At 32.5% G+C, this 24,027-nt stretch overlaps 1 protein-coding gene across 1 annotated transcript in view; it reads left to right on the plus strand.

Annotated features, from left to right (window-relative positions):
- Positions 1-19,535, plus strand: part of LOC143071856 (mortality factor 4-like protein 1) — a 32,117-nt gene extending 12,582 nt beyond the window's left edge. The window contains exons 7-13 of the mRNA XM_076246469.1: positions 42-146; positions 2,590-2,691; positions 4,113-4,198; positions 11,205-11,304; positions 11,714-11,783; positions 15,737-15,821; positions 16,966-19,535. Coding sequence (XP_076102584.1) covers positions 42-146; positions 2,590-2,691; positions 4,113-4,198; positions 11,205-11,304; positions 11,714-11,783; positions 15,737-15,821; positions 16,966-17,056 — 639 coding nt within the window. The 3' untranslated portion in view covers positions 17,057-19,535. The remainder of the gene's footprint in view (positions 1-41; positions 147-2,589; positions 2,692-4,112; positions 4,199-11,204; positions 11,305-11,713; positions 11,784-15,736; positions 15,822-16,965) is intronic.
- The last annotated feature ends 4,492 nt before the right edge of the window (positions 19,536-24,027 follow it).

The following is a 24,027-nucleotide window of genomic DNA, read 5'->3' on the forward strand; positions in this document are numbered from 1 at the left end:
AACTTTCCTTATATAAATTCCTTTATCATATTAAATTGCAGGCATCATCACAAGACAGTACAACTAGTCATACTAGTATCACATCAACTCCAACAAATGTAGATCAGAAGAGGAAGAGAGCTAGGGCGGAACCTACTGTAGAAACGGTAATAATATTATAGTAATCTACCATGGAAATTATAGGAAAATCTTCTGTAGACACTTCCACTTCCACATTTATAGTCAAATTTTTATGAAATTTACATCAGTAATACCTAGGACGAGATTAAAATCAGCAAATATGAAATAATTTTACAGGAGTTAAGACCCTGGAATTGATAATTATATTGATAATAATAGTGTTCATGCTCACTTTGGATTTTATGAAAAATGTAAAAAAAACATCAATGAAAAATAAAGTGAATTTTTGCCCTTAGGCCATCATTAAAATAGGGGATGCAGCTGTAAAACCCTGTTCTCTTGATTGATAAATAAACTGTGCAACTTCATATTCAAATCACCTCATTTTCAGTATGAAATTTTGCTGTTACACTATACAAAGATTTCATTTTCCTTAAATGAAGTCCTTTGTTTTATGTAAAGTTGTGTAAATGATATCTTCAAATTTGTGTATAGTTCACCAGATTTCTAGTAAATTCTTTTACACCACAATGACTTTGTTTTTATGTACTTTTTATGCCCCACCTGAGATAGTAGAGGGGCATTATGTTTTCTGGTCTGTGTGTCCATCCTTCCATTTGTCTGTTCGTCCGTCTGTCCCGCCTCTGGTTTAAGTTTTTGGTCAAGGTAGTTTTTGATGAAGTTGAAGTCACATTAACTTGAAACGTAGTACACATGTTCCCCATGATATGATCTTTCTAATTATAATGCCAAATTCAAGTTTTCATCCCAATTTCACAGTCCACTGAACATAGAAAATGATAGTGCAAAGTTCAGGTTAAAGTTTTGGTTAAAGTTTTTGGTCAAGGTAGTTTTTGATGAAGTTGAAGTCACATCAACTTGAAACTTAGTACACATGTTCCCTATGATATGATCTTTCTAATATTAATTCCAAATTAAAGTTTTGACCCCAATTTCACGGTCCAATGAACATGGAAAATGATAGTGCCAGTGGGGCATCCATGTACTATGGATACATTCTTGTTTTAGAATAAAGTTATTGACCATTAACTAGTGTTGGATAATCGGTTGAAATTACCAACCGATTATCTATTACAATTGGTTGACAGCAACCAACCGACTATCGGTTATAATCGCATCATAATACCTTGCCCTTTTTTCAAATTAAATCATTCATTTAGTCTCATTGTACATGTCTAATGTGTATATTCCTTATCATTGCAGAGTTTATATATTCATATTTGATCTTTTATTTCCTTTTCATGTTCTGTCGTACTAAATTATAATCCTGATACCTTTGATAACTATTTATTTAGCAGTTAAAACAATAATTAATAAGAATCAAGATTCATATTGATCTCATAATTACAACATTAATTACCAACTAACATTTCTAAATTTCAATTGTGTAACTCACAATACAATTTAAATAACATAGCTGTATAAACATTTGAATGCTTCTAATTAAGAAAAGATATATAAAGTTTTTAACTTTAAGAAATTTAAGATTAACAGAAAAAAATAAAACAATGCATTTGCATTATAATATATACAGTAAACATAGGGGATTAAGCCAATGTCTGTTAATTCGTGTATAATCTTTTTTTTCACTTTTGTGATCATTATTTTTTCTGTTAATTGTGTCATTCGTGCGTCTGAACTTATAATTGCAAGAATGCGGAATTATTACATAGTTGAACCGTATCCGATTCGTGATTCTTATATTTTTCAATATGGCTGACAAATTTCGGACACTTTACAAAAATAAACGATGTTTGGCAAGCAATTTGGAAAGGAATATGACGTTTTTGATGCTACAAATAGATAAAACATTAATAAAAGGCAAGTTGCAACACGTTCTAATGAAGCAAAGAAATTATTTTGTCTAAAATCAGAATGATTTTATGTACGTTCTCAAGTTGCAAGTACCGGTATTGAAAGAAAGTTATTAATTTTAAATAATATTCCATCAATCTGCAAATATTTATAGTCAATGTACTTGTCACGTTTTTAAAGAAGGAAATTGGTTATGTCTTTAATTATAGGATGTTTGACATTGTTATTGTCATGGATCCTGATATTTTTTGTTATTATTTGTTTGCTGCGCATGTAAAATGCAAACCGGAAACGGACCGGAAGTTGATAAGCTAAAAGTCCGGAAATCTTTAACGACAATCGATCAAACAAAATCTCAATCGATTATCGACATCGCCAGGCCCAACCAACTGATTTCCGACTTATTCCGATCATTGGAACAACACTACCATTAACCCAACTCAGAAAGGGAAAAGCCTACAACAATTAGCATATTAAAACACATTGTTGATTGTTCTTTCATTGTTATCTTGTTGTTATCATTCAAGTCAGGTAAAATTGAATTGAAAATTTTAATTTGAAATTTATAAAAATCATGAACTGTGTCAACAAAATGTTTTCAATGTAAACAAATTGCTACTTATTTTTTAATAGGAGGAATCTTATATGACAAAAATTGAAGTAAAGATAAAAATGCCTGATGAAATGAAGCCTTTACTTGTGGATGATTGGGATTTAATAACAAGACAGAAACAGGTAAATACTGGGGAAGTCATAGCAACAGTCTGTTAGACAAGAGTACATGTCTTGTAAAATAAGGTAGGGATCAGTATAAACTGGTTAAAGTACTTTAAGTGGAAATTGTCATAAATTGAAATGGGTATTCTCCTTTATAAGAAATTGTGTGAAGGACAATTTCTTTAACTAGTATTCATTGTTCATCTGCAAATATGGTAGTGTTCTTCACCAGACAAAAGGCACCTTTGTTTATTGCTAAAACATTGGAACAACCATTGTATACCAAAGGCTTTTTAGTTGGATTTTTTTACTTTGATTTACATAATCAATTAATAGGCTAATTTGATTGTACAGCACATTGTTAATTCATCCTGCATTTATTTACTACTTTTTATGATAAATGTTTTTATGAAACCGTTGATGTGTATAGAATTTTTCTAGTAGTAATTATCTTATCAGAAAGAGTTTTTAGATATTTTAACAGATTACATGTAGATATTTCTAGTTCATTAGGTAATACAATGAAACTAAGTTAGACAGCATACTTTGATAATATGTAGGGATGTCAACGAGTACTCAAGTATTGCTGGGTAGAACCCAGTATCGAATACCTAAATGATACTCTACTAATCAGTCTCCTGTTAGAATGTTGTTGCTTTTTTAAGCTTAAACCAAACATATTTTTTGAGAACGCCTCCCAGGAAATAAGTTATTAATCAAAATCAATAAAATTAAAAATATGATTCAAAGTTTGCTTTTAACTGTTATTTAAAACGGAACAAGAGCACTTTTCCAAATCTTACACTTTAACTAATTTTAGTCATTCCCCTGTCTCTATACTGTCAGAACATATATTTTCACCAGTCAGACTATTAGTTACCTAACAAAGTTGCGAAATCGCCTGGTCCCAGAAAAAGTTGACTATATGAAATAAGAACTAATTCGGTGTGCCCCGTCTGGACCCTCAGAAAATGATTAAAGGCATCAGTAAAATCAAAGATTATTATTATAAGTTCGAATCATCAGCCCTTTGTTGGTTATTGAATGTGTTTTTCTTACGGTTCCCAAATAATGTTTTTGAGTTAAAAAAATCTATAGATATTAATTAATTACTTGATTAGATTATTGCCAGTTTACATAATTAATCCATGTAGTTAATTAGCTACTAATTATGGTATAAAATTACATGGACTATTATCTAGGCCCAGGTTATAATATTGAGGGTTATACATTCATAAGACAACGACCAACGAAAGCTAAAATGGGCATGCTATTGAGTTTCCAATTTGTGAATGTTTTACCAAGCGAGTACTCGAGTATCGCTTGGTAAATCCAATGAGTACTCGATAAGTTCATCTTCACCAAGTTGACATCCCTAATAATAAGATTTAACTATCAGTGGGAACATTCAATACCAGTTCATCATGTTTTAATTGTAGCTTGTGTCCCTACCATGCAAAACAACAGTTGATGATATACTTGATGAGTATGTCAAGACAAAGACAAAAGGAAATAATCCAAACAAGTTAGTACTAAACAGACCTCTATTATCTTTTACACAATCAATATGTAACTAATGTGTTAAAGAAGACATGCTAATCAGAAGGAAAAATGACAAATTGATGCAACATTTGAACAATGAAATAGTCTTATTGTTACAAATAAAGGCAAAAGTAGTATACCTCTGTTCGGAATTCATAAATCGATTGAGAAAAAAAAATATCCGGGTTAAAAACTAAAACTGAGGGAAACACATCAAATATAAGAGGAGAACTACAACACAACACTAAAATGTAAAACTTACAGAAACAAATCATAATATAACATTGGCCATTTCCTGACTTGGTATAGGACATATTAAGAAAAAAATGGTGGTTTGAACCTGGTTTTGTGGCTAGCCAAACCTCCTGCTTTTATGGCAATGTTAAATATAACATTAAAATGACAAGGACTACAATACAAATAAAAAGGAGAACGTATAGAACAGAGGAACACACAAATAATAGCTATCAAAAGGTACCAGGTTTATAATTTAATATGCCAGACGCACGGTTCGTCCACACAGGACTAACCAGTGACGCTCAGATCAAAAAGATTTGAAAGCCAAAACAAGTACAAAGTTGAAGAGCATTGAGAACCAAAAGTTCCAAAAAGTTGTGCCTAATACGACTAAGGTTTTCTGCCTGGGACAAGTACATCCTTAGGGATGACATCAAAAGTTCAATGAAGGATAAAAAACTTAATTCACATAGTTTTTTCACTGACCCCCACACCCCCTCTTAACTTAATTTGGGAAAAAATGATTGACCAATAGGGATATATGTAAAATCAATTTTAGATTAACAAAACTTGCAGCAATGTTGACCCCCCATCCCACCCCCAAACTATTTGATTTAAGTTTTTTATCCTACATCGATCTTTTGATGTCGTCCCTTATTATTTAGAATAATTCATACTTTTGCAAACAGTAAATTTATAAACATGACTATATATTTAGATATACATGATAACACCCAAGTGGTGACTAACTACAGAATAACATAAAAAGTCACAGCTGAGTTAGCCAAAAACAATAAACGCACAAAGTGACGTCACAATTGAATTTCTAAAAATTTCCAAATATAGGATAGAATTCGAGATTAGATTTGTAATACTGATATAACATTTATTAATAACATGAAAATTACAATACTAATTATTAACACATGACATGGGTAAAATCTCTTTGTTCTTACTGTGCTATAATCTGGATAATGCACAGCTTAGGTGTGCATTAACTTCCTCAGATAACATTTATTAATAACATGAAAATTACAATATTAAATATTAACACATGACATGGGTAAAATCTCTTTGTTCTTACTGCGCTATAATCTGGATAATGCACAGCTTAGGTGTGCATTAACTTCCTCAGATATACTGCGTTCAAAAGTACTTTGACCTTTAGGGGGCAGACCCTGGATTTTGGAACGTTTGTAATTTCATAAAATTAAAAAGATTTAACCGAGTGTAGCGAGACTAAAAAACAACCTTTGCCGATTTTATTCTAGATTTTATTCTAGAACATGATATGTTTTCAAGACAAAGGGTGGGGGGATAAAATAAAATAACATCAATATAATTTTTAAATCAGTGTTTCACAGTCAAACCGGATAACAATTATTTTTTTGTAACTTCTGTCAAAAAGGGATGTATATTAATATATGTACAAATAAATTAAATCTGATGTGGATTATTTTTATACTATATGGCTTTTATTACGACTAATGTATGCCGGCTTTTTATACAACTGCAAAAATTGAAAATTTTTTGGTCGTATATTTGTATCAATTGGCGTTGTCGTCGTTGTCATAAGACATTTGATTTTCGCACTCTAACTTTAGTAAAATTAAGTAGAAATCTATGAAATTTAAACACAAGTTTTTAAACTGACCATAAAAGGAAGGTTGGGATTGATTTTGGGTGATTTGGTCCCAACAGTTTAGGAATAAGGGGCCAAAAAAGGCCCAAATAAGCATTTTTCTTGGTTTTCGCACAATAACTTTAGTAAAAGTGAATAGAAATCTATGAAATTTTAACATAAGGTCTATGACCACAAAAGGAAGGTTGGGATAGATTTTAAGAGTTTTAGTCCCAACAGTTTTGGAATAAGGGGCCAAAAAGGGCCCAAATAAGCATTATTCTTGGTTTTCGCTCAATAACTTTAGTATAAGTAAACAGAAATCAATGAAATTTAAACACAAGGTTTATGAACACAAAAGTAAGGTTGGGATTGATTTTGGGAGTTGAGGTCCCAACAGTTTAGGGATTAGGGGCCAAAAAGGGGCCCAAATAAGCATTTTTCTTGGTTTTCGCACCATAACTTAAGTATAAGTAAATAGAAATCTATGAAATTTATACACAAGGTTTATGACCATAAAAGGAAGGTTGGGATTGATTTTTGGAGTTTTGTTCCCAATAGTTTAGGAATAAGGGGTCCAAAGGGTCCAAAATTAAACTTTGAATTCATCAAAAATTGAATAATTGGGGTTCTTTGATATGCCGAATCTAACTGTGTATATAGATTCTTATTTTTTGGTCCTGTTTTCAAATTGGTCTACATTAAGGTCCAAAGGGTCCAAAATTAAACTTAATTTGATTTTAACAAAAATTGAATCCAAGGGGTTCTTTGATGCTGAATCAAAAAATGTACTTAGATTTTTGATTTTTGGCCCAGTTTTCAAGTTGGTCCAAATCGGGGTCCAAAATTAAACTTTGTTTGATTTCATTCAAAATTGAATAATTGGGGTTCTTTGATATGCCAAATCTAACTGTGTATGTAGATTCTTAATTTTTGGTCCCGTTTTCAAATTGGTCTTCATTAAGGTCCAAAAGGTCCAAAATTAAAGTAAGTTTGATTTTAACAAAAATTGAATTCTTGGGCTTCTTTGATATGCTGAATCTAAACATGTACTTAGATTTTTGATTATGGGCCCAGTTTTCAAGTTGGTCCAAATCAGGATCCAAAATTATTATATTAAGTATTGTGCAATAACAAGAAATTTTCAATTGCACAGTACTCTGCAATAGCAAGAAATCTTCAATTGCACAGTATTACGCAATAGCAAGAAATCTTCAATTGCACAGTATTGTGCAAAAGCAAGTATTTTCAATTGCACAGTATTGTGCAATAGCAAGAAATATCTAATTGCACAGTATTGCGCAATAGCAAGAAATTTTCAATTGGAGTTATCTTTCTTTGTCCAGAATAGTAGTTGAATCAACTTAAATCATTGTTTTATACAATATACAATGTATATTCACTTTTACTACCAACTGATAAATTAAAACAATCTTTACCATTCAGTGATAACACACACTTTTTTTACATTTTAATATTTTATGATGTATTTAAATGAGTAGTTATTGTTGCAAACTCCATTAGAAATTTGAATTGAGATCAGTTTTGGAATAAGGGAAAAGGGCATGTGAAAAAAAAAATTGGGTGGGGGGTGTTCAATTTTTGTCATTTCAGATTTCATAAATAAAAAGAAAATTTCTTCAAACATTTTTTTGAGAGGATTAATATTCAACAGCATAGTGAATTGCTCAAAGGCAAAAAACAAATTTTAAGTTCATTAGACAACATTCATTCTGTGTCAGAAACCTATGCTGTGTCAACTATTTAATCACAATCCAAATTTAGAGCTGAATCCAGCTTGAATGTTGTGTCCATAATTGCCCCAACTGTTCATGGTTCAACCTCTGCGGTCGTATAAAGCTGCGGAACATCTGGTTTATTATGGGCCCAGTTTTCAAGTTGGTCCAAATCGTGGTCCTAAATTAAACTTTGTTTGATATCAACAAAAATTGAATCCTTGGGGTTCTTTGATATGCTGAATTGAAGCATGTACTTATAATTTTTATTATGGGCCGTTTTCAAGTTGGTTCAAATCGTGGTCCAAAATTAAACTTTGTTTGATATCAACAAAAGTTGAATCCTTGGGGTTCTTTGATATGCTGAATCTAAACCTGTATTAAGATTTTTGATTATAGGCCCAGTTTTCAAGTTGGTCCAAATTGCGGTCCAAAATTAAACTTTGTTTGATTTCAACAAAAATTGTATATATGGGGTTCTTTGATATATGCTTAATCTTACCATATATTTAGATTTTTGATGTTTGGGCCCGGTTATCAGATTGGTCCACATTGAGGTCTAAAAGGTCCAAAATTGAACTTTATTTGATTTCATCAAAAATTGAATTCTTGGGGTTCTATGATATGCTGAAAACTAACCATGTATTTAGATTTTGGATATTGGACCATAATAGGTAATGTCCAATTTGAAATTTAAAGTTTTTAAGTTTAAGTTCTTAGACCACATTCATTATGTGTCAGAAACCTGTGTTGTGTCAACTATTTAGTCACAATTCAAATTCAGAGCTGTATCAAGCTTGAATGTTGTGTCCATACTTGCCCCAATGTTCAGGGTTTGAACTCTGTGGGCGTATAAAGCTACGCCCTGCGGAGCATCTGGTTATATTAAAAATTACATGTATTGTATAACTCATTTACCAAGTATAATATAGACCTAGGGTAATATGATTAAGGTCTTTGGTGAATGACCTTGAAATTGAGCTAAAGGTCAAAGTTAAATTTGATGTTCTAGATTTTGCTTTAACTTCATATTTAAACATGATAAACATCGATAAAGTCATTTGGACTTTTTATTAGGTTGCAATTTACATGACCTTGAAAAGCCAACTGGAAGTGACTTTGTGTAAACCGGAAATAGCTTGGTTTTTGTACTTATTTGATGTAAAGTGTATTGAACAATATATGTTTGGAATCAGTGTCAAATAAACTATATCAAGTAAAACCGGATGTGACATATTTCAAACTAGAAGTAACATTTTATCTCCCTTATTTAGAAAAAAATGTATAGAAACCATATATTTTTGGAATCAGTTTACAATAAGCTATCATTTGATGCTTGATATGATATTTCAAACTGAATTCTCCTAGTTCTATATCAAAATTGATCTTTATGGGTGGAAAGACCTTCAATGGGTGGAAAGACCTTCAATTGTTCTCTGAACAATTGGTTTTTAATTATATTATGAATGCATAATACTGTGATATTTTGAGGTTTATATGATTTGATTTGAAGCATATGCTGTAAACATACAATGACAAAAAAGTAATTCTATTTGGTACCATTATTAAGGTCTTTCCTCTCCGCGAGGAAAGACCTTATTGTTTTTCTCCTGTTTTTTTTTTGTTTTTTTTCCATCCAGCATTTGTTTAACATGGCCTCCCCTTGTTTCTATTGGAGTTATCAAGACCAAATATGGACCATCGGTAGACCTCATCATGAAGTATTACCAGATGAGGCTGTGTAGGATTGCATCATCCCCTTTAGAAGTTATCTCCCTTTTATTGGTTTTTTTCGACATGGCCCCCCCTCGTTGTTTTTGAAGATATCATGACCTTATTTGGACAATAGTTAGATCTCATCATGATGTGTTACCATATGAGGCTGCTAAGGATTTCATCATTCCCTATGAGAGTTATGTCCCCTTGAAGCAATTTCTTTCTTTTACATTTTTCTCAAAAAGTATTCAAGATAGAATCGATTTGAAAACGGCAACATGTACAGGACCAGATGGCAATGTTAATTAACATATACAATCATTTTGTTGTTAACCCTTATAAGGAGTTATTTCCCTTGAAAAAATATAAACAATTTTTGAAAAATTGTATCTCGAGTCCGACTGTCTGTTCAAAAGTTACGACGGGATGATTCTTAAAAGTATAGTATTGTGTGTATATCTTTTTAAAGGTAACAGATATCAACCTACTATAAACTGCAAAGATGATCAGTAGTTCAAGACCTTCAATTTGAGGTCAATGTCAGGTCATGATGAAATTTCACCTTGACCTTCACATTTTACTATGACCTTGACCTTGTAATATTTGAAAGGTCAAGTGGTCCTGAGTTGAATGGTGATAGTCCCATGTCTCTACGACTTCCGGTTCTCAAGTTTTGTATTGCATCATATATTTGATGATTAATTGTGACCTTGGTGAACTTTGAAATTGTCCCAATTCTTTTTCTATAATGTTGTCCTTCAACTGTAGATCATTTATCATTTAACAGATTTGAGATATCTATTGTCGTTTTAGAGATAATGCAGTTTGAAGTTTTTCGAGCGGAGGCATGTATTTCTGAATCATCAAGAGCTTACCACTTAAAATGTTTTAGAAATTGAAGAGGTTGACATAGTTATATGTTTGACCAAATACCAAAAACATTCCATGGAAAAAAACACCAAAAAATCAATTTGAAATTTTCAAGTTTTGCATTGACTTTGTAAGTTTCATAACTTCTATTTATATAATTGATATTGCATCATTATTTGCACTTTGTCAAATGGGGTCATCTGATATATCAAATTGAAGGTCTTAATAAACTCTACTTAAAAATGAAAATTTTAAACCCCCTTTTCATCCCAGGGGGACGGGTGGGGTCATTTAGTGCAAACATTCAAATTTCTCAGATGGTAAGGTTGTCGCATATCAAATGAAAGAACATAAAGCGTACATTTCAAATTTCAAATTGACGTCTCCCAAAAATGGGTTGGATGGGGTCATTGAGTGCAAAAAATAAATGTTCTTTTAAGGTAGGGTTGTTGTATATCAAATGAAAGGTCATGATGTGTACATTTGAAATATCAAATTCCCGACCTCCAAAAATTTGTTGGATAGGGTTATTAAGTGCAAAAATCAAACTTTCAAGAACATGGTGTTGTCGCATATCAAACGAAAGCTCATCTACTCTGTTCCATATATCATAATTCCGATCTCAAAAATGTAGACGGATGAGGTCATTAAGTGTAAAAAGCGAAAAGTTTCAGAAGGTGTGCTTGTCGTATATCAAACGAAAGGTCGTACAAAGTACAATACGAAAACATCACTTTTACAGGAAAGACCTTTCAATTGTTTTACAAACAGTTGAGATACTAGTTTTAGTTTATCTTTCTCTTCTCCAGAGATGCCATAATAGAGATTACACAAGGTATCAGAGAATATTTCAATATAATGTTAGGAACACAATTATTGTACAAATTTGAAAGACCACAGTATGGAGAGGTAAGCTATGCTTAATTTAAAACCTTAGCTCAGAAAAGAGAAAATAAACGTATATGTAATTCAGTTTTTGGTGAAAAGACACCTATGGAGATCTAGAAATATAAAGTATCTTCAGTTTTACATTTAAGTGTTTATCAAAATATGTTTATGATTTGTAAATGTTATGTTTACATATAGAATAACTGCACATAGTCTGAAAATATAAATTTTATTTTTATAAGGCTTAGAAACAGGTAGAAAGTGAGGCTTTGTTGATAATTTGTAATTGAGATCACCTACACTCCTCCCACACTAAAAGGGAAGACATGTAAATTAGAGTGGCAGATAGATAGGACTATGAAAGTATTAACCCAAACTGATGTAATAAAAATGAAATATGATAATGACGAGTTATTCATTTTATTTTCAGATACTTAAAGATCATGTAGACACACCCATGTCAAGTATATATGGATCCATACACTTGTTACGACTTTTTGGTGAGTATGGTTTTATTGTCGAGCCTGCAACTTTTGTTGCAGAAAGCTCGACATAGGGATAGTGATCCGGCGGCGGCGGCGGCGGTGTTAGCTCACTTCTTAAAAGCTATATATTTTAGAAGGTGGAAGACCTGGATGCTTCATATTTTGTATATAGATGCCTCATGTTACGAAGTTTCCATCAGTCACATGTCCATTGTCCTTGACCTCATTTTCATGGTTCAGTGACCACTTGAAAAAAAAGTTCAGATTTTTTGTAATGTTAAATTCTCTCTTACCGTAAGTAATAGGATAACTATATTTCGTATGTGCGTACCTTGCAAGGTCCTCATGCCCGTCAGACAGTTTTCACTTGACCTCGACCTCATTTCATGGATCAGTGAACAAGGTTAAGTTTTGGTGGTCAAGTCCATATCTCAGATACTATAAGCAATAGGTCTAGTATATTCGGTGTATGGAAGGACTGTAAGGTGTACATGTCCAACTGGCAGGTGTCATCTGACCTTGACCTCATTTTCATGGTTCAGTGGTTATAGTAAAGTTTTTGTGTTTTGGTCTGTTTTTCTCATACTTTATGCAATAGGTTTACTATATTTGTTGTATGGAATGATTGTAAGGTGTACATGTCTAGCGGGCAGATGTCATCTGACCTTGACCTCATTTTCATGGTTCAGTGGTTATAGTTAAATTTTTGTGTTTTGGTCTGTTTTTCTCATACTTTATGCAATAGGTTTACTATAATTGTTGGATGGAATGATTTTAAGGTGTACATGTCTAGCGGGCAGATGTCATCTGACCTTGACCTCATTTTCATGGTTCAGTGGTCAAAGTTAAGTTTTTGAGTTTTGGTCTTTTTATCTAATACTATATGTCATAGGTCAACTATATTTGGTGTATGGAAATATTTTATGATCTATATGTCAGTCGCGCAGGTTTTATTTGACCTTGACCTGGTTTTCACGGTTCATTGCTCAGTGTTAAGTTTTTGTGTTTTGGTCTATTTTCTTAAACTATAAGCAATAGGCTCAACTATATTTGTCATGTTTGTTGTATGGAAGCATTGTTAGCTGTACATGTCTGCCTGGCATATGGTTCAACTGACCTTGACCTCATTTTCATGATTTATGTTAAGTTTATGTGACAGTCATAATAAAGCTTTATATTTAGGAGTATCAACATAATATCAATGATTAGTAAAGAAGGCGAGACATTTCAGTGTGTGCACTCTTGTTTCATTAATAAGTATTACTGTTACAAGGAACAACAAATGCTTAAAAAGTATTTTGAACTCTACAGATTATAGGCTACAGTATAAGAATCAGCTCCAATCATTAGGTCTATTTTATATTCAGATTGTAATAGTGCAAAAGAAATTTGTAGATTATACAAAAAAACATAAATGCTTGTTCAAATATCCTTTTTATACACATGTTTATGGGACATCATCATCAACATGTTGGACAATAACTCAAAAACACTTTAACCAATTTGCATGAAACTTTTTTTGGGGGAGGTCCATTTTTCAGACAATAACTTAAAATGCTTTAATTTTGGGGAATCGTTTATATCTGGGACAATATCCCTAATACGTCTCCAATAGAGGAACACAAAATATGTGTGTAAACAAAAAATCTATGTGTATTGATATTGGACATGTGTTTCAATTTTTAACAAGTGACTGAGCTTAACTATTTGTGTTGATCTGGAAAGTATAGGACCTTAGAATAAATGTGTTAAAACTATGGAGTTATTATATGCATTCAATGTATTAAATTTCAAAGAAATTATTGTATGAAAAAAGGGACTTTTACCATGAAGAGCTGCATTACAAAAGGATTTTCGGGGTATGCTAATTTACAGAAAAAATGAATCACACTTCATACCCCGAAAATTTAACCACATATGTGAAAATGTCTCGTCTTCAAAACAAGCTATCATACATATACAATGGTTCTAGCTGTTTATCTGGATTATCACACCTCCATGACCTCAATCAGGGAGAGATCCGTTTGCGCCAAAAATGTGTCCTTTTGCGCCACAACTTTTTTTTCTCCAATGCTATGTTTGCGCCACATGTTTTAAAATTACATGGTTTCAATTGTGCCAAAAATAAAACATACGATTGCGATAATATTAGAAGAAAAATGACTTCCTTTTATTCGGACTTGGAACTGGCCGTTCACATTGCAAATGTTTCATTTTCTGAAACATAGCTTAAGCTTACTGCTGCTACATAGGTACTTCCCAATTTAATGTATGTAGTATCATAATGATTCCTAATAATAAAGCCCATACGCATGGTGGGAACAAAGCACTACATGTTAACAACATATGTGGCTAAAACATATTCATTAAAAGCTTCTATTTTCTTCTCTATTGGCATATCTTTATTAAATATTCAACAAAGCAATAAGTTTTTATTCCCTCTCTGTACATTGACTGTCTAGTGCATTTTAAGTCATTTCTCTGCAGATGCTCATTTCCATGGTGAAATTTTCGAACAAATGATACTTTTTAAGCCAAAAATAAGAATAAATATATATCAATCATTAATATCTATCATAGATATGTGTACAGGTAAATTGGCGCAAATAAGTTCGGAATATTGGCGCAATTTATACATTTCGAAAACAAAATTTGGCGCAAATGATACCCCTGAAAAACAGTAATTGGCGCAAAAGGACTGCTGCCCTCAATCAAAGGGTCTAATCCATGTCAAAACAAATCAGTGACAGGTTGACCTTGTTCCTAATTAAATTCATTCAGGTTCCAATTATGGGATTATCATGTTTTCAATCTTAGTATTTGTAAGAGAATGATAATCCCTTTCTTCATGGTTAAGTACGATCAATAGTGAGATGTTTGAGAGCACTTTGCTATATTCTAAATTTCTTGAATGGTTTTAAACAGTTGTTTTAAAGTTGCAATGTCAAAATATTTTTATAAAAATAAACTTCTCATAGAGTAAATCATCACTTTACAATATTAAGTCACATGACCGATCAACATGACTTGCAATCACCTTATACATTAGAAAAAAATGACATTTTATTTTTTTCAAAACGCGCGTTGTTTATTCAATTTTCATACACTTTTTTCTTCTACTCTCTATGATGAATACATACAAAAACAGTATGTTGTGACAACAAGGAACACAGAGGCTAATTTAACCGACAACAAAAACTATATTGTGTCTTTATTAAGACATAGCAAATTTCTGGATTGCAAAACAGATGGACAAATTTACACAATAAACGTAACTGGAAATTTCTTTGTCAGAGCTTGGACCTGAAAAAAAGGCGAAGAAAAAGGTTTGTAGGCATGTTTAACATGCACCCCTCTTACAAGAAACATGACCCAGGGTATTAATGTGCATGTTATACATACCAAAAGACGGTAATCTGTAAAACGCATTTTTGTTGATTGAGTAGCATTTTCATCAAATGTAAATGTATGTAAATCATTATTTTCACACTTGAAATACATCCTTTAATTTCACTCCTCTGATGTCATACAACAAAAGGCTTTGTTAAGATCCTGTCAATGATGTTGCATCAGGAAGATAGGAGGGGCCTTAGTGGCCAACTAGTCTTAGTAGTTCTACTACAGTAATCACTAGCCAGTCAACACTTTAGGTTGCGAGTTCAAACCCCAATGGTGAAGGTGTGCTTGAGTCCAATCTTTATTTACTAGGAATGTCAGTTTTCATATCGACGGTCGGTGGTTTTCTCCATCAATAAAAGCTGGCTTCAACGAAATACTCCAAAAGAGGCGCTTAAAGGTAACGTTAAAAAACACCAACAATCAATCAGGAAGATATGAGAAATTCTCATATTTGAATTCTTCAATTGATTCAACCAGACCTACAATATTCTAAGTTATTATATTTGTGGTGTAGCAGTATTATGTCACTTTTCAAGCTTAATATCATGATATTTCTGTTATCATTTCAGTAAATCTGGGTGGATCATTAGCATATACAGCATTGGATGAAAAAAGTATCCAACTTTTACTGACTCACATACAGGACTTCCTCAAGTAAGATAAGAAAGTTGTTCACATACCTAAGATCTAAAGTTCTACCTAACAACAACAAAAACCTTATGGTCAGTGTTAGTTTGAGATTTTTGGTCATTTGGCATTCTTCATTTTTCTTTTTGTAAATACATTTAAAAAAAGATCTGTCCTTTTGGAAATTGTAGGCTAATTTGAATATATTTAATCACAATCACTCTGTGGTATCTACTTTCAAAATAATACATGAGTCTGACGTTTCTGTTGACCAGCAAACATGAACACTTTAGTGAAACATAGATTGAAGTTTGGTGGCATCACTTTTACTGTTCTCGAGTTATGCCACTTTATAAAGTAATATGCAAGTGAGGAATCATCTGTGCCCCATGGATACATTTTCCATTTTTATGCAGTTAAGCTGCATTATGCGAGCACCTTAGATTTGTGTTCTACCCAATTGATGCTGAAATATGTGCCATTTTTATTAGCTAGCTGGCTACTATGTTATGTATAACTAATTGAACACTTTTTTAATACTTTTTATTCTGGATTACAAAAATTATGACCAGAAAAACCTTAAATGATCTTGGAATCACCCAAAAGTTTTGAAGTTGCACATAGGAAGTAGTGATCATTAGGAATTCTTATGTAGTTTATTATCGCCTGTGCTTTTGTTTAAGATGTCAAAGAACAATTGTATGAAATATTTAATCGCCGAAAATCTCTAAAGACAAGTAGTTAAGATTTCCCAAATGGCAAAAGTCGTAGGAATATTGTTTGTCATCAATACGTAGTACAACAGTTGAGGGAACTACGTCAGTAGTCTATTATATAAGTTCAACTGTTCATGCTGTTTGGCTGCAATTTCAGACGAAATTTTTGTATCTTTTCAAGTTGGAGGCAGGGGTTCAAATAGCGGTGGTCCGAGGTCCCCGACCTTCCATTTTAGAAATGGGACATCAACTTGGTTACTAGCTACACCCGATAATAAAAAATAACTTTGCAAACCTTTTCACCAAAGTCTCAAAATAAACGATCTTAAAACTTATTTTCATCATTATTATTCATGACAGCTTTTCATTTTATTTTAGTATAATTATTGGTTCTTAAGCAGTCTTGTAACAGATACATGTAGTTGCCTTACTTAAAACAACTTTATTTTTTTCAGATATATGCATAGAAATACATCATCGTTATTCAATCAGGTAGACTACTACACTGTGGCGCCACCAGATTATCATCGGAAAGCTCTGATATGAGGACCATTGTCATTCTTATTTTATCCGATATCCTGCAGGCTAAAATTCAATATATTGTTGATGGTACTGCCTGTAACAAGAGTTGCTATTCATGCAGGAGAGATACCTACCTATACCTGCATGTACTTGAGAGCTTAATATTCAGTTGTATATGAAAGCTAGAAAATCTTTAATTGTATACATATCTTCTTGTAGGTACATCTTCCTTATTTGCAAATGTCAGATATCTTTGACATCATTTTAATGGTTCCTTTACTTTATAAAAGAAATCAGCATTCCTTTTTTTTTTGGACCTCCTTGTCACAATGTCTATCCAGAGCCTTATATTATCTGCCACTTCCTCACCTTGGAAGCCCATTTTGGATGATCATTTTCAGGTAGAATAAATAATTGGTTGACTTTAAAATAATCATGTTCTTATCTGCCTGACAATGATTTATGTTACCATTGCCTGAATTTTAATGATTTATTGATGCTAAGTTTTCTGAAAAGGTTTATCCGTTTAAGTTTATAGGTAAGCTATTGTTGATCTAATCACCTACTGTGGCATCTAACTTGAATCATGTGACCTTTAACTCAATTTCAGTGTACTGCTGAAATATTTGTTAACTACACTTAAGTCTGTGAAATCCATAAAGTGTCACCTGACTTTGACCTAACTTTTTCATGGTTCATCTAATACAGTTTGAATAAGGTTTTCAGCTGTCGCCAGTAAATGGAAAACAGATCTTGTGTGTAGAATAGAGGGTTCAATTGGTTTAAACTATTTTAGTTGTTTTAGTTGTTATTCATGTTTTACATAAAGAGTTGATGACTATGTCAGTTTTTGGTGACTGTCAGTTTTTCCATTACTTTTGATAGTAATTTTCCTGTACAGATTTTTGTAAAGGTGTACATGACTGTCATAATTTTTTTATTGTTATAATTAGATTTTCAGCTTCTTTAAGATGTAAGTTTATATACGACCGCAAAAATTGAAATTTTTTTTGTCGTATATTGGTATGACATTGGCGTCGTCGTTTGAAGATATTTGGTTTTTGCACTATAACTTTAGTATAAGTAAATAGAAATCTATGAAATTTCAACACAAGGTTTATGACCATTAAAGGAAGGTTGGGATTGATTTTGGGATTTTTTGTCCCAACAGTTTAGGAATTAGGGACCAAAAAAAAGTCCCAAATAAGCATTTTTCTTGATTTTCGCACAATAACTTTAGTATAAGTAAACAGAAATCTATGCAATTTTAATATAAGGTTAATGACCACAAAAGGAAGGTTGGGATTGATTTGGGGAGTTTTGGTCCCAACAGTTTAGGAATTAGGGACCAAAAAAGGTCCCAAAGAAGCATTTTTCTTGGTTTTGGTCCCAACAGTTTAGGAATTAGGGGCCAAAAGGGGCCAAAATTAAACTTTGTTTGATTTCATCAAAAAATGAATTATTGGGGTCCTGTTTTCAAATTGGTCAACATTAAGGTCCAAAGGGTCCAAAATTAAACTTAGTTTGATTCTAACAAAAATTGAATTCTTGGGGTTCTTTGATATGCTAAATCTAAACATGTACTTAGATTTTTGATTATGGGCCCAGTTTTCAAGTTGGTCCAAATCAGGGTCCAAAATGAAACTTTGTTTGATTTCAACAAAAATTGAATATATTGGGTTCTTCAATATGCTGAATCTAACCATGTATTTAGATTTTTAATATTTGGGCCCGGTTATCAAATTGGTCCACATTGAGGTCTAAAGAGTCTAAAATTGAACGTTATTTGATTTCATCAAATTGAAATCTTGGGGTTCTATGATATGCTGAATCTAACCATGTATTTAGATTTTGGATATTGTACCATAATAGGTAAATGTCTAATTTAAAATTTTTAAGTTTTTAAGTTTAAGTTCTTAGACCACATTCATTCTGTGTCAGAAACCTATGTTGTGTCAACTGTTTAATCACAATCCTAATTCAGAGCTGTATCAAGCTTAAATGTTGTGTCCATACTTGCCCCAACTGTTCAGGGTTTGACCTCTGCAGTCGTATAAAGCTTGCCCTGCGGAGCATCTGGTTTATGTATGCAACTTTATTTAAACTGTTTATGTTTAATAAACCACATTAAGTTCTTTAGATTTACAATAAGCCAGATGTTTCTCATGCTAGATCTGATATTATATGTCTATTCTGTGAGTCTAATTGCACTAGAAGCTCAGTTTGCAATCAGCAAAGAAGGCAATACCTTTCTGCATGTTCAATTATTCTAAAATATTAGTTAATAGGCAAAACCAATTGTGTTCATGATATGTTTTTTCGGAGTGATGAAAGATCATCTGTCTTACCTTCAGTTTGATAAAACATGAGAATATGAGAGACTAGTTGATGAAAATGTTTATTAGAGAGTGATATTTTTTATACAAGAGATTTTATATGGAAAATGTATGATTGAAAACACAAAATGTGTTGATTGATTTGAATAAATGACATAATATGTAAAGTTTGTTTTGATTTATTTATAAAAGATTGTATTTAGTTTTCAGTGTTCTTGAAAAAGCTTGAGATTTTCAGCTAGTCTCATTACCTTGTATCACCAATATATTCTGATATTTATCATCCATTCTTATTCTAGCCATCTGATGGCGGTGTTAGCTAACTTCTTAAAAACTTTATATTTTAGAAGGTAGAAGACCTGGATTCTTCATACTTTGTATATGGAGGCCTCATGATACAAAGTTTCCGTCAGTCATATGTTCAATGTCCTTGACCTCATTTTCATGGTTCAGTGACTACTTGAAAAAAAAGTTAAACTATATTTGGTATGTGCATACCTTGCAAGGTCCTCATGCCCATCAGACAGTTTTCACTTGACCTCGACCTCATTTCATGGATCAGTGAACAAGGTTAAGTTTTGGTGGTCAAGTCCATATCTCAGATACTATAAGCAATAGGTCTAGTATATTTGGTGTATGGGAGGACTATAAGGTGTACATGTCCAACTGGCAGGTGTCATCTGACCTTGACCTCATTTTCATGGTTCAGTGGTTATAGTCAAGTTTTTGTGTTTTGGTCTGTTTTGCTTATACTGTATGCAATTGGTCTACTATATTTGGTGTATGGAATGATTGTAAGGTGTACATGTCTAGCTGGTAGGTGTCATCTGAAATTGACCTCATTTTCATGGTTCAGTGGTCAAAGTTAAGTTTTTGAGTTTTGGTCTATTTTTCTAATACAATAAGCAATAGGCCAACTATATTTTGTGCATGTAAATATTTAATGATCATATGCCAGTCGCGCAGATTTTATTTGACCTTGACCTCATTCTCACAATTGATTGCTCAGTGTTAAGTTTTTGTGTTTTGGTCTGTTTTGCTTATACTGTATGCAATTGGTGTATGGAATGATTGTAAGGTGTTAGCTGGTAGGTGTCATCTGACCTTGACCTCATTTTCATCATCATGGTTCAGTGGTCAAAGTTAAGTTTGTGTGTTTTGGTCTGTTTTTCTTAAACTATAAGCTATAGGTAAACTATATTTGTTGTATAGAAGAATTGTAAGCTGTACTTGTCTGCCTGGCATGGTTTATCATGTTTATCTGACCTTGACATCATTTTCATGGTTCATTGATCAATGTTTGGTTTTCTTGGTTAATGTTAAGTTTATGTGACAGTTGTAATAAAGCTTTACATTTAGGACTATCAACATAAAATCAATGATTAGTAAAGAAGGTGAGACATTTCAGTGTGTGCACTCTTGTTCTTGAATTCTTGGGGTTCTTTTATATGCTGAATCTAATTGTGTATTAAGTTTTTGAAATTTGGGCCCCTTATTTAAATTGGTGAACATGAGGTCCAAAGGCTCCAAAATTAAACTTTGTTTGATTTCATCAAAAATTTAATCATTGGGGTTCTTTGATATGATTAATCTAACCGTGTATTTAGATTTTTTATTTTGGGTCCCGTTTTCAAATTGGTCTACAATAGGGTCCAAAGGGTCTAAAATTAAACTTAGTTTGATTTAAACAATAGAATTCTTGGGGTTCATAGATATGCTGAATCTAAACATGTATTTAGATTTTTGATTATGAGCCCAGTTTCTAAGTTGGTCCAAATTTGGGTCCAAAGTTTAATTTTGTGTTTGATTTCTTCAAAAATTTAGTATATGGGGTTCTTCGATATGCTTAATCTAACCATGTATTTAGATTTTTGGGCCCTGTTATCGAATTGGTCCACATTGAGGTCAAAAGGGTAAAAAAAAAAATAAACTTTGTTAGATTTTATCAAAAATCGAGTTATTTGGGTTCTTTGATATGCAGAATCTAACTGTTTTAAGATATTTTATTTTCGGTCCTGTTTTCAAATTGGTCTACATTAAGGTCCAAAGGATTCAAAATTTAACTTCGTTTGATTTTAACAAAAATTGAATTCTTGGTGTTGTTTGATGGCTAAATCTAAACATGTATTTAGATTTTTGATTATTGGCCCAGTTTTCAAGTCGTTCCAAATTGGGGTCCAAAATTAAACTTTTTGATTTCAACAAAAATTGAATGTATTTGATATGCTAAATATGTAGATTTTTGATTTTTGGGCCCTGTTATCAAATTGGTCCACATTGAAGTCAAAAGGGTCCAAAATAAACTTTATTTTATATAATATCAAAAAATTTAATTTTTGGGATTCTTTGATATGATGAATCAATCCATGTACATGTATTTAGATTTTGGATATTGGAGCATAATAGGTATATTTAAGTTTATTAGACCACATTCATTCTGTGTCAGAAACTTATGCTGTGTCAAATATTTAATAGTAATCTAAATTCAGAGCTTTATCAAGCTTGAATGTTGTGTTCATACTGGCCCCAGTTGTTCAGAGTTCGACCTTTACGGTCGTATTAAGCTGCGCCCTGCGGAGCATTTAATTTCAATTGAATTAATGTAAAAAATTAAAATCAAATGACTGTTTGAATTTAATCAACTTACAGTTCTGCTTCTTTTGAAAAACTTGTGTTTTGATTACCTCTCTTTTTTAGCTCGCATAGCCCAAAGGGCCAAGTGAGCTTTTCTCATCACTTTGTGTCCGTCGTAGTCGTCCTTCGTTATTGGTTAACTTTTACAAAAATCTTCTCTGAAACCACTGGGCCAAATTTATACAACCTTGGCCACAATCATCATTGGGGTATCTAGTTTAAAAAAATGTGTTTGATGACCCAGCCAATCAACCAAGATGGATGCCATAGCTTAAAATAGAACATAGGGGTAAAATGGAGATTTTGGCTTATATCCTGAAACCATAGCATTTAGAGCAACTCTGACATGTGGCAAAATTGATCATCAGGTCATTATCTATCTGTCCTGAAATTTTCAGATGAATCGGACAACCCATTGTTGGGTTGCTGCCCCTGCATTGGTTATTTTGGTGAAATTTTTCAGTTTTTGGTTATTACCTTGAATACTATTAAAGATAGTGATCAACTGTAAACAGCAATAATGTTCAGCAAATTAAGATCTACAAATAAGTAAACATGACCAGAATGGTCAATTGACCCCTTCAGGAGTTACTGTCCTTTATAGTAAATTTTTACCAATTTTTTGTAATTTTTTGTAATCTGAAAAAAATCTTCTCTGAAACTACTGAGACAAATTAAGCCATACTTGGTCAAAATCATTATTAGGGTATAAAAATGTGTCTGATGAACCCACTTGCCAACCAACATGGCCGACAAAGCTAAAAAAAATGTGCATCAGGCTAAGATATATTTGTCCTAAAATTTTCAGACAAATCAGACAAACTGTTGTTAGGATGCTGCCCCTGAATTAATAGTAATTTTAAGGAAATTTTATATTTTTTGGTTATTATTTTGAATTTTATTATAGATAAAGATAAAATGTAAACAGCAATAATGTTCAGCAAAGTAAGATCTTCAAATGAGTCAACATGATCAAAATGGTCAATTGACCTCATAAGGAGATATTGCCCTTTAAAGTTAAATTTTACAATGTTTCGTAAATTTTTGTAATCTTTTACAAAAGTCTTTTCCTAAAAAAACTGAGACAAATTTAAATAAACTTGGTCACAAATAAACATAAGAGTATTTAGCTTTTAAAATGTGTCTGATGACCCTGCCTGCCTGCCTATCAATATGGCCGACATGGCTTATAATAGAACATAGGGGGAAAATGCAGTTTTTAACTTTTTCTCTGAAACTATAGCAAAAGTATAATGGTTGCATTATTTCATGCATTAATTGTAAATAAAAATATCATGTGAGCGACACAGGCTCCTTGGAGCCTCTAGTTTATTTCTGTACGGGAAAACCAGTACTACTTGTCATTAGCACTAACGGTCCATTAAATTTTGCTTACGTATCGATATAATTTTAACGTCTCGTTAATCCTTTGTTCATCTCATAGTTAGTTTTAACGGTCTGTTATGATGTTGTTAACTTGAGTGAAATTTAACGATGGTAGATGGCAGCGTGAAATCATTTAACCAAGGTATAATTAGAAAATGCCTGCTTTCATGATGCTTCCACCAGAGACATATGCTACCACCAAGACCGAGGAAGGACAGAGTTTATAAGGGAACTATTTCGCATTTAAGCAATCTAAATGATGATGAACTTACAAGGGTGTATAGATTTGGAAAGGATTCTATTGCATACCTTTGCAATCTACTCCAAGACAGGCTCAGCAGGTCCACTAACAAATCAACAGCACTGACCGTTAAATAGCAAGTATGCATTGCACTCCGTTTCTAACATTTTACCTGTAATTTAACAAAAGTAACCTGTATATAACGTTATTACTGAAAATGAAGAACCTTAAATGATGTGTAGTCCTCCATCAAAACAAATACCAAACACTGGCTGATCTAGAAATTTTCATAAGTGGGGGCCCACTGACTGCCTAAAAAAAGGGGGGCATTCCAGTCACGCGTCAGTGATTCCCTATATAAGCAACCAATTTTTTTCCAAAAAAGGGGGCCCGGGCCC

Source organism: Mytilus galloprovincialis, chromosome 4, assembly GCF_965363235.1.
Source record: "Mytilus galloprovincialis chromosome 4, xbMytGall1.hap1.1, whole genome shotgun sequence".
Classification (NCBI taxonomy): Eukaryota; Metazoa; Mollusca; class Bivalvia; order Mytilida; family Mytilidae; genus Mytilus; species Mytilus galloprovincialis.